General features: G+C 43.6%; 1 protein-coding gene across 3 annotated transcripts in view; it reads left to right on the plus strand.

Annotated features, from left to right (window-relative positions):
• Positions 1–12,336, plus strand: part of LOC114028476 (transmembrane and coiled-coil domain-containing protein 4-like) — a 109,908-nt gene extending 97,572 nt beyond the window's left edge. For all 3 annotated transcript variants that reach the window (XM_027842712.1, XM_027842711.1, XM_027842713.1), the window contains one exon: positions 10,946–12,336. In XM_027842712.1, coding sequence (XP_027698513.1) covers positions 10,946–11,371 — 426 coding nt within the window. In that variant the 3' untranslated portion in view covers positions 11,372–12,336. The remainder of the gene's footprint in view (positions 1–10,945) is intronic.
• Positions 12,337–12,504: the final 168 nt, after the last annotated feature.

Below are 12,504 nucleotides of genomic sequence, written 5' to 3' on the forward strand. Positions count from 1 at the left end.
CACACACACACACACACACACACACACACACACACACACACACACACTTCTAGGGAAATGTCATGTACCGGGAACAGCAAGTGGGCCACGTTGGCTAGAACATGGAGTACACCAATGGGGGGAGCGTTCCAGTTCTATTTGGGCTGCGTTCAGATCCTAGCTCGGCTCCCTGCCATTTGTGGGACTTTGTGGGGCTGGCCCAGATTGCCTGTTACAGCCTGGCAGAACTCCCTGATCTCCTGGTTCAAGTCTTGCCCCAGGCACTTAGCAGCTGTGCCACCCTAGGCAGGTCACTTCACCTCTGCCTGCCTCAGTTTCCTCTACTATAAAATAAAGATGATAATAGTCCCCACCTCTCCCCCTCTGCTCCTCTCCATCCCAGTGCCTGCCTTTCCCACTGCTGATGGAGTCCCAGTTCCAGCCTGTGGTGGGGTCTGCCTGCCTCAAGTCTCTCCCTGCTCCAGTCCATCCTCCATTCAGTCACCGAAGTGATTTTCCTAAATCATGTCATTCTCATCATGTCACCTCCCCTGCTCAGTAAATTCCAGTGGCTCCCTATCACATCCGGGATCAAACAGACGAGGCTACATTTGGCATCAAACAAGGCCCTTCATAACCTGCTCTCCCCCCAAACACCTTTCCAAACCTCTTCTACCTTACTCCCCACCACGTCCTCCTCAATGCAGTGGCGCTGGCCTCCTGGTGCTTCCGTGAACAAGATTGGCCGTCTCTCAGCTCCCGACGTTCTCTCTGGCTACACCCCACGCCTGCATCACCCTCTCCTCACCTCTGCCTACGGTCCTCCCTGCTTTCCTTCAGGTTCCCCCTATGATCGCTCCTCTACAGGAAGCTTCTTCCAACCCCTCTTAATTGTAATGTCTTCTCTTAATTATTTCCTGCTTCTCCTGTGTAGAGCACGTTTGTACATATTTGTTTGCATGTTCTCTCCCTCATTAGATTGTGATTTCTTGGAGGGCAGGAACTGGGCTTTGCCTCCTTTTGTATCCCCAGAGGTTAGCACAGTGCCTGGCACATAGTAGATGCTTGCTAAATGTTTATTGACTGAGTGACAGTTCTGATATTGCCCCCTCTTAACTATCTACTTCACTTTGGGACCCCTAAGGTTCAGGGGAGCTCTGCAGTTGTCAGGAAAGGGCCCCCCATAGGATTTAGGAGTGGGACCTTAGAAATTACCCCATACAGACCTTCTTTCTTTTTTTTTATTTTTTTTTTGTTTTTTTTTTGGCCAGGCTATCAGGGTTAAGTGACTTGCCCAGGGTCACACAGCTAGTAATTGTCAAGTGTTTGAGGCCGGATTTGAACTCAGGTCCTCCTGACTCCAAGGCGGGTGCTCTATGTATTACCCCCCCAGCTGCCTCTAAACCTTTCTTTCTAGAGATCAGGCAACTGAGGCCTGGAAGAAGTTAAGACACATACCCAAGGTCACACAGGTAGGAAGTGACAAAGGCAGGATTTCACACCCAGCCGGCCCAAGGCCGAGGCCACGGTTCCTTCCTTCCTACCACACTGAGTTCTCTGCCTTAAAAGTCCTACCTTCAGTAGGGACCAAATGCCCTCCATTGTCCTCTTCCTCAAAGACTCACAATGTGGCAGGTGCCTCGTTGAATTTAGGATATGATGATTCATGCTTATTTCCTTTGACTCATCCATCTGGTGAGAGGAACCTGTGTAATGCCCTGACATTTTCCTGGAACCCTGGAACAAGGGTTTCAGTCATAGACTTTCAGAGCCTGGGGCGGGGTCAGAGCGACCTCAGAGGGCATCCAGGCCAGTACCTAAAGCAAGAGTCCTCCTCCCCAGAGCGCCACTGTCCCTGACAAGAGATCGTCCCTTGTAACTACTGATGGAGACTCACTGTCTCCTAGGCAGCCTTCCTAGGAAGTCTTTTTTTTTTTTAATTTTTTTTTTGAGGTAATTGAGGTTAAGTGACTTGCCCAGGGTTACACAGCTAGTTAGTGACAAGTGTTTGGTCTGAGGCCAGATTTGAACTCAGGTCCTCCTGACTTCAGGGCCAGTGCTCTATCCACTGCGCCACCTAGCCGCCCCTCTTCCTAGGAAGTCTTGAACCCAAATCTACCTCCCTGTAACTTCCATATAATTAAGTGTTATCAGACATCTTTTGATTCTTTTCTGGGACAGATGAGACACTGGTGGGGAGTCAGAGGTAGACAGGCAACTGGTCTTCTTCCTTGCATCACCTGCCAAACACACACTCTGCTTTGCCAGCCAACAGCCCCACATGGCGATTTCCAAAGGTTTCACGGACGTCAGCCACCCAGCCCCCTCCCCTGAAGTGACACTGGGAGCTGGCAGTTTGATGAAGAAGGAACAGAAGGGAGGCTCACCTCGCTGGAGAGAGAAAAATCTCTCTGTGTTTGGCAAGCGGCAAAGAGACAGTATCTCCTGACACCCCACTCTTCAAAAGGGGGCGACTCAGACTCCCCCACAGCAATGGGCTTCTGCAGAAGAGCTAAATCAAACCTAATGAGGTTTCAGGATGCACCAGGAACATGTGACATTGGGCAGGGGACCTTGATCTTCTTTGTGATATCATCTCATAATAGAGCCCATTTCTACAGGACTCTAAAGGCTTCTGAAGTCCCAGTGAGGTAGGGAATTATTCCTATTTTGCAGATGAAGAAAGAGGCTCAGAGAGATAAAGTGATATACCCAGGATCACATACATAGGGAAGAAAATCCAGCTAAGTTTTGGGGCTTGGATTTGAACTCCGGTCTCTTCTTACTCCAAGTCCAATGATATTTCCACTAAACCGTTGACGTCAGAATAATGATGCTGCTGCTGATAGTGATGATTACAAAATGTGGTCATTGAAGAAGAAGAGGAAGAAGAAGAAGAAGAAGATGATGATGATGATGATGATGATGATGATGATGATGATGATGATGGTGATTGGAAGTGTTATAAGTCACATTGCTTATATGGTCCTCACCCTATACCCTATAGGAACTGGCAGATATCCTACCATGAATTTCAAATCCTGTGTGTTTCCTTTGTCCTATAGCCAACCTAGGGGTTGGTTATGTCCCTTGTATCTTAAGAGGACCAAAATGACATCACTCTGTTGGGGATCAAGGTACAGTGTGTCCAACGGTGGCTGATCAGGCCAATATGAGCTCAAAAGGCTCTACCACAGGTCAGGCACAAATAGGTCAGGCACAAATAGTCCACATGAACATTTGGGGTGGAGATGTCTCTAAGTTTGCACATCTCATGTTTCTTTTGAGCTACTGCAATTCTGCTTTGCTCATAGAGCACGGCGCCTTCTTTGATGTGGACGTGCCATGCTGGGTAGTCCTGTGCCAGTGTTTCCCATGTCTCAGAATCAATTCCAAAGTTCTTAGGAGAGACCTTGAGAGTGTCCTTGAATTGCTTCTTTTGACCTCCATGTGAGTATCTGCCCTATGCGAGTTTTCAGCAAAATAGTCTTTTAGGCAAATGTATGTTTGGCATTCTAACGTAGCCAGCCCACTGGAGTTACACTCTCTGTAGGAGAATTTAAATGCTTGGCAGTTCAGCTAGAAAAAGGACCTCAGTGTCCAGTATCTTATTTTGCCAAGCTATATTCAGAATGTTCCTAAGATAATTCAAGTGGAAGCAATTCAGTTTCCTGGGTTGAGGGTGGGAGAGACGGGGAGGGACTATGGTTCCCAAGATGCCTGGCTGCCATTTGCCCCAGTCTGATTGCCTCTGGGGATAAGGAGGCAGGCAGGGGGTAGGGGATGGTTTACATTTGTAACAGCCCTTTGAAGTAAATAGTGCAAGGATTATTAACCCCGTCTTACATATGAGGAGACTAAGGCTCAGAAAGGTGAAATGATTTGTCCAAGTCAGTTAGTGTCAGGATAGGCCTCAAACCCAAGTCTGTTGACTCTTGGTTTTGTTTTTTCCTCCACTGGCCTCCTTGACCCTACTTGTCTTGCTTCCCCAAACAAGCCTATCTACAGGATGCAAAATGACATTTCCAAGGAGGCATCAAAGCTTCCCCATAAGGAAGGACCTAGCTTTGGATGGCAAGCATTGGACCTGCCCAATTCACTTAGCAGGAACTTCCCTGTAGCATGAGATCATAGAGTACTTGGGTTCAGAACCCAGATTCTAGTCATGTCATTTCACTTCTCTGAGCCTCACTTTCCTCATCTTTGAAAAGGGGCTAAAATCCTTGGGCTACCCAAGCTTCACAGGTTTGCCGTAAGTATCAAGTGAGCTTCCACTTGATTCTTCCTCTTGCCTGAAGGGCATCACTCACAGTCTTCTCAAGGACAATCTGGGAGAAGGGGGTGCAGGAACAGAGTGGGACCTCAGAAAGGGCTTTCATAGTCCCATTTCCTCATCTTCCTTCTCTTTACGCTCTGAGATCCTCTCATTCCCCCATGAAGTCTTGGCCACTACTCATTCTGCCCAAACCTTGGACCCTAAGGAGCTGACCAGACCACACAGCATTAGGTATCGAAAGCACACGTGTGCTTCAGATATTGAGGCATAGAATGAGAATAGGCAAATTACATTAAGGCCCGGTTTTTGGTAAATCCCATAAGATCATCTTGAAAAGGAGGTGGAGCTCCTCAGACCTGTCAGCATTTTTAGTACTTGTGGGCTGTGATTGTGATTGACCTGGGTGCTACATCTGTCAGTTTATGCCCTTGCCAAGCATTTACATTTGGTAGAAGGGATTTTTAAAACTTATTATCTGCCTCATTGTTTCATTCCCCCCAGATCTTAACCCTTAACCTCACTGTTTGATTTCCTCCAGTCCTTAATCCTTGATGGCATATACTTGCCCTAAAACAGATGACTTGGGGGCTGCTAGGTGGTTCAACGGATGAAGCTCCAAACTTGGAATCAGGAAGACCAAAGTTCAAATCCTGCCTCAGATATTTACTTGCTGTATAACCATGGACAAGTCACCTAACCTCTCTAAGCCTCAGTTTCCTCGTCTGTAAAATTAGCAGGAATGGGAAGGGAGAACTGGACTTGATGATCCCTAAGATCCCTTCCAGCTCTAAATCTGTCATCCCATGGAAGATATGGCTACTTAGAACCCTTTGTCCTTTATCTTTTTGAAATGTCTTATCCCATAATCCCTCTTCCTTAGAGTCACAGCTGTCAAATCTAAGGTAATTGTGACTGCGACTTTTGGCCTGTGATATTCCTAAGAGGTTTTATTATGGTTTGGGGTTGGGGTTGTTTGGGGGCAGTTGGGAATGACCAGTGTATCATTTCCTTTTTCTGTTTTTACCTTCTGGTTCTAATAGATCTAAGCAGTTTTAACTTATGGTTTCTTGAAATATGGTAGCTAACCTTTTTTTTTTTGGTCATGATATTCAGATCATGTGATAATTTTTAAACAATTTCTTCACCTATTTTCCAGGTCCATTGGTTTTTTTTGTTTGTTTGTTTTTTAATTTATTTATTTTATCCTGAACTGAAGAAATAAAACAAGCATTTCCATAATGAAGTGGGATAGAAAAACAGAGGATTACACCTGAAATTGCAGATCCATTACATACCACTTGCTATTCCTTTCAAATATACAACAAAATTAGCGTGTGACTTTGTTTTTTTTTTCTCCCTTCTCCCCCACTCCAAACTTTGAGATGGCTACCATTAGACACAAATCTGTATGTACGTATATATATGTATATGTACATGTACACACATAGAATTTGGGTATTTATAAAATCAAAATGACTCGGTTGTTCAAAGTTGACTGCTGTTAACTGTGTACAGTGTTCTATCGGTTCTGCTCATTTCACTCTTCATTATTTCATGGAGGTCTCTCTGTGCTTTTCTAAAATCACTGAGCTCATCATTTCTTATAGCAGAATAATATTCCATCATGAATATATACCACAATTTGTTTAGCCATTCCCCAATTGATAGGCAACCCTGCAATTTCTCGTTCTTTGCCACCACAAAGAGAACTGCTAGAAATATTTTAGAACACATAGGTTCTTTTCCATTTTCCCTAATCATCTTAGGAAACAGACCTAATAGTGGTATTTCTGGGTCAAAAGGTATAGGTAGTTTAATAACTCTTTGGGCATAATTCCAAATCTCTCTCCAAAATGTTTGGATCAGCTGACAGATCCACTAACAATAAATTAAGGTCCCAATTTTTCCACATCCCCGCTAATATTTGTCACTTTGCCCTTCTATCGTTTTAGCCAATCTGATAGATGTAAAATGATATCTCAAGGCTGTTTTAATTTGCATTCCTCTAGTCAATAACAATTTGGGCATTTTTTCGTATAACTACACATTGTTTTGATTTCTTCATTGGAAAACTGCCTGTTCGTATCCTTTGACAATTTGCCAATTGGAGAACGGCTTGCATTCTTTTAGATTTGACAAAGTTCTTTGTATATTTGAGATGAGACTTTTATCTGAGGAACTGTCTACAAAATTTTTTCCCAGTTTTCCTTATGCTTTCCTTATGATCTTGGTTCATTTGTTTTATTTGTACAAAAACTTTTTAATTTAATATAATCAAAATTTTCCATTTTATATCTCACAACACTTTCCATCTCTTGTTTGTTCATAAATTGTTCTTCTATCCGTAAGTCTGATAGGTAATATGTTCCATGCTCTTCAAATTTTCTTGTAATATCTCCTTTTATATCTAAGTCATATATCCATTTTGACTTTATCTTGATAAATGGTGTAAGATATCAGTCTATGCCCAATTTCTGCCAGACTGCTTTCCAGCTTTCCCAACAATTTTTTTTTACCAAATAATGAATTCTTATCTCAAAAACTTGAGTTTTACACTTGTCCAACACTGGGTTACTATATTCATTTGCTGCTGTAGATTGCATGGCTACTCTGATCCACTCATCTACCTTTCTATTTCTTAGCCAGTATCACATAGTTTTGATAATTACTGCCTTATAAGATAGTTTAAGATCTGGTACTGCTAAACCCCCTTCCTTTATAATTGTTTTTTAATCTTTTGATTTCATTTTAATATTTTTATTAAATGTATATTACATTGATATATTATTTCATATAAATGTAAAATGTAAATACATGTATTATTATTTATTATATATTATATTATAATATATTATGATATACTCTATATATTTTATGTTATATTAACATTCAATATTTATATAAATATAAAATAGAAATATATTTATAGTATATAATAGAAATATAAAATAGAAATATATTTATGTTATATTTATATGTTATATATTACATTACATTATGTTTGTTGTATTTTATTAATAATATTTTATTATCTAATGGGTTTCTTGCTGTCTTTTTGACCTGTTCTAATTTTCAGAGAGTTCAGTTTGGGGGTACATTTACCACCATCTGTAATAAACAATTCATTCTTCTTGCTATGATTTCCTCCCTAGCTATCCTTTCCTTTCATGTTTTATTTTGCAGCTCTCATTTTCTTTCCTCCAGGTAATCCTTGTGGCCAAGACTTTTTTTTTTCCTCTCCTGAGGCCCTGCTTGGATTTGTTGTGTAATTACTCTCTTCTTCCGAGTTTACCCCTTGGGTGCCTTTCGGTTTATGTATTTCTTTATAGCAGTGGCTTCTTTCTTCTGTTTCCTCATACCTCCAGAGACCGGTTTTAGATTGGGCATTTGTGCTAGGGTTCCACTCTGCTCCCTATCATGCTCTCGAATGGTGAGGTGGAATGAGAAGGTGGAAAGACCCTGCTTGATCCTAGATGTGGGGGCTAAGACCGGGCCCTTTCACATAACAGAAATTCCTGGGTTTTAGCTTTGTCTCCTGAAGACTCCAGGTCATGGTCTTTGTCCTTTCTCTGTCTCCTTCTCTTGAATGGTTAGAACCTGGAGTTGGCTCCATCCTAACAGGCCCTGTCTAGATGTTAATTTTTCTGATAGCAAGCTTCCTTCAGGACCCCAGAAGCTTTACATCCCAGGCACTGCCTTGGCCCTTTCTTCTCTGACTTGGACTGCCTGGGTATGAGCCAGCTTGGATCTGGTGGGCCACTGGTCTGACCCTCTCTCCTTCATTCCTTGCCTCCTGCATAGCCTGGCTTGTCTCCACTCAGCGCTTCCCTGGGATTTCAGCAGTCTTCTTGTGCAGCCCTGGCCTGAATGGAGGAGTTTACTAATACGTCTCTTTGTTTTCTTGATCATGGTTCCCTCTGGGGTGGTTTTTTTGGAGCTTTACCAGAGTATTTGCCTCCTCTAGGTCCTAACACACAGTCTTACCACAGTCCCCTGGAAGATCAGTCAGAAATGAAGGTCACATATCATGATGAAGTAGAAAGATCACTGGATTTAAGGGCAGAGGGTCTAGGTCAGTCAGTCAGTCAGTCAGTCAAGAAGTATTTATTAAGCACCTAATATATGCCAGCCATTGTGCTAAGATCTGGGGGATACCAAAAAGGCAAAAGACCATCCCTGATGAAGACAACCATGCAAACAACCCTGTTCAACTATAGACAGGATAGATAAAAAATAATCAACAGAAAGAAAGTACAAGCACTTAGGGAGATTGTCCGTGCTCTGTTTCTTCTTAGTCATATAACCTTGGTTAGATCATTTCCTTTCTCTGAGCCTCAGTTTCCTCCTTTGCAAAATGAGAGGATTGGGTCAAATGATCTCTAAGGTCATTTCCAACCCTGATTTCTATGACCCCACGATCTGACCACCTGTTGGTAGGTCATCGTATCTCCCCTACTCTCACTCTCTCCCCAACTAACTCTTCAGATCTGAAGCAACAGGCCTCCTACTCTCCCTACTCTTTTCTCACGGGTCAAGGCACTGCCCCCTCCCACTGTACCCTACATTCATAATAATAGAAGAGAAATGATTATTAAGTAACAAATTATTGGGGAGATCTCTGGCCTTGCCCACAAATTTACCTCACCTAGACCATCTTATCTAGGTGGAGTCATTGCTCAGCCCAACTAGAAAAACCTTAGGAAGGGATTCTAGTCTGGCCCATTGTGGTGTCAGCCAGGTCTGAGCAGAGGTGAACGCCCTTTTGTCTAGATTGCCCTAGGCAGGGGTAGTCTGGATAAGAGATAAGTCTCTTTGTCCATGACTGAGTGAGAATGAGTGATTGGAGTGCCCATCCCCCTGCCCCTTATTAGAATAAGCCCACCTCTCATTATCATATTCATTCTTCTCATTAATTGTTAACAAATCAGAGTTGATTGCCACCTTCAGGAACACTCATACTTCCAAGGGCGCATAAGTCATTGAATGGATTCCATGAGGGGTCTTTGGCATTCAAGAGTGACACTGACCCCTTTTTATTAATCATCTGGTAGTGTAATTAATAAAACAATTACCCATAAATTACATCTCTTGAACTTTTATACATCACAAATAACAACAACAACATAACCATTCACACATTTATTTAACACTTTAAGGTCTGCAAGGTGCTTTACAGGTATGATTTTATTTAATCCTCACAACAACCCTGTGAGGCAGGTGTTCTTATTATGCCCAGCTAACAGATGAGAAAACTGATGCCCAGAGAGAGGTGAAGAGCCTGGCACAGGGTCACACAGCTAGTGTGAAAGGAAAGTTTCCATCTGATTCCTGCTGACTCCAAGCCCAGGGCTCTTTTTACTAGGATAGAACAGGGAAAAGGATTTGGTGGTTGGGAGAGAGGAGGGATACTGAGTGCCCGTGGTTGGGGCTGGACCAGCTTACCTAATATTATAATAATGGCTAACATTTGTATAGTACCTTGAGTGCATTCAAATGATAATAATGAGACTTTTTCAGACTGGATCTGTGATTGTGATTCTAATGGTCCAGGCTGGGAATTCCCAATGAGAAATCTCTTCCTAACAATGAAGATTGGTACTTCCTTTGTAACTCATTCTAAGAAACCCTGATCACTGATGATATACCATGATTTCAAAGGACCAATGAATGCTTTCCACCTCCTGTGGCAGAGAGGGGACAGACTCAGGGAAAAAATTGGAACACACATGTTTGGACATGGTCATTGCAGGGAATTTGGTTTGCTTGGCTATATGTATTTACTCCAGGGGTTTTTCTTTTTTTCTTTTTCCATTGGGGGGGTAGGGGTGGAGGGAAGAGAAAATAAATGCTTGTTCATTGGGGAAAAAATTAATTTTTAACAATTATAGTCTTAGAGCTTTGCTTGGGGCACAGAGAGGTTAAGGGGCTTCCCCGGGGGTCATACAGCTAGTAGGTCTGAGGCCCAGAACTCAGGGAGACCCTCTCTCTCTCTCTCTCTCTCTCTCTCCCTCTTTTTCTGTCTCTCTCTCTCTCTCCCTCTCTCTCTCTCTCTCTCTTTGTATCTGTCTCTGTCTCTCTGTATGTCTCTGTCTCTCTGTCTCTCCCTCTCTCTCTCTCACTTTGTATCTGTCTCTGTCTCTCTGTCTCTCTCTGTCTCTCTCTCTGTATGTCTCTGTCTCTCTGTCTCTGTCTCTGTCTCTGTCTCTCTCTCTCTCTCTCTCTCTCTCCCTCTCTACTGCACCATGAGGTCTCTTCGGGGTTGGCATATCGAGTAACATACATTTTCTCATTTGATCCTCACAATAAATTGTATGAGGTAGGTGTTATTTTTATCCTCACTTCACAAAAGGAGAAGTCTAAGGCTGAAATTAAATGACTTACCCAGGGTCACATAGCTAGCACATATAAAGGGTAGAGTTCAAACCCAGATCTTCCTGAATTCCAGTCCAGTTATCTATCTGCTATACTATTTCTCTTTTTTGATTCTCATTGTAACTGCATGAGGTTGGCAGGGATAGTATTGTTATCTGTGTTTTACAGATGAGGAAACTGAGACTCAAACAACTGAAGTGACTTGCCATGGTGACCTAGCTAGTAAGGACTGGAGGCAGGATTGGAATCTAGGGCTTTCCTGACCCCAGGCCCAGAGTTCTCTCTATTATCCCATGGTACTCATTGTGTTCCTTGCAGGTCAGTGGGCACCTGGACTATATGAAGAAAATGGACACCATCCTGAAGGCTGTGGGGATTCGCACCAGAGAAGACAGTACTGGAGACAAGATTTTCTCCATCGCTCCCAACCTCCAGGGCAGAGAAGAGCTACAGCCAGAAGCCCCAGAGCCTCCAAAAGAGAATGCAGCCACTGACCCCAGGGAGACCATCCACCCCAGCTGCCAGACCCGGGACCCCACCTCCAGCCATGAGCTTGCCCAGGACAGTAAAGTCACAGACCATCCCAGGGTCTCCCCCGGGCCTGAACCCTGCCAGCCCCAGAGTCTAGACGAGGCCTGCCATGCAGACTGCTCCACTATCGGCAGCCACATCCTAGGCCCAAACCCACTGGGCTGCCCAGACTGTGCCAACAATAACAAGATAGGCAGCCCCAAGCTCAACTGACCTGGGGAAAATGGAAGATACCACCATTCCAGGATTCTCCCTGGAACTCTCCTTTTATTGTCCTTCCCTCTACCATCTACTCCTGGCAGAGCCAGGGTGAGGGGTGGTGTTTGCTCCAAGGTGTTGGGTATCATGGAGCCAGAGAGAGTTTTGAAGATCTTTGACTCTGGGAAAGCAAAAGTAAGTTCTCAAGGAACTGGAAGATGAGGGGCTCAAAGAAATGAGAGCTTGTCCTAGGCTTGGGTTCAGAAAGCTTTTTATAGGTCAATTAATCAGAGATTTTAAAGACTTAAGCCAATCAGACATTTCTTATACTTCTTGCCAATATCAGATGGAGAGTCCAGCCGAGAAAGATGAAGATGATCCTGGGGTCAGGGTGGGCATGTGGAGAAGCTAGTATTGTACCTCTGTTGAGCCATGTCTGCTTCTCTTGTTTCATCTCCACTGTCTCTGACTGGTACTTGTATATGGAAGCACTTAGGGACCCGAGAGATGACCCCTTGGGCCAGGGAACATCTAGACAGGAAAAGGGCAGTCATAGACATGCCCGTCCTGTTGCTGGGGAAACTGATTGTTACAGAGATTCCAAGACTACCAACACTGTCTGTATACATGGAGTTCTCAACCTGGTGACTAGAGATGAGTGATGCCAGGCAAGGATTTCCTGGAGCAGGGATGTGGGAAAGATAGTCCCTTATACTCATAGGTCACTTTTCACTCATCAAGTGAATTCAGATTCTCTCTTGTACCTCTTGACATCCCTGGGAGGAAGATCAGGGACAAGCTGAACTGTACCAGACGAGAAACTGAGGCCCAGAAGGTCAACTGTCAATTAGTCTCTACATAGGAAGAGAGAAAGATGGAAGGAGGTGGGACTCAGAATAGTCCATCTTTCTTTCTTAGGAGCAGCTGTGGTTACAAGGCAAATGGAGAAACTATTAAACTGAAAATTTGAAAAAGTTGAAGACGTTCTGTGAAAAGTAATTATCTGCCTCCACAAGTCATTGGGACTTATGAATGATAGTACATTAGGGCTAAGGGCGTGCTTAGAGCATAGGATGGCAGATCCTTAGAAAGGAATGTCAGAAATGGGAAGGGATCTTAGAACACAGGATGTCAGGGCTGGGAGGGCC

Source organism: Vombatus ursinus, unplaced genomic scaffold, assembly GCF_900497805.2.
Source record: "Vombatus ursinus unplaced genomic scaffold, bare-nosed wombat genome assembly UNPS02014884.1, whole genome shotgun sequence".
Classification (NCBI taxonomy): domain Eukaryota; kingdom Metazoa; phylum Chordata; class Mammalia; order Diprotodontia; family Vombatidae; genus Vombatus; species Vombatus ursinus.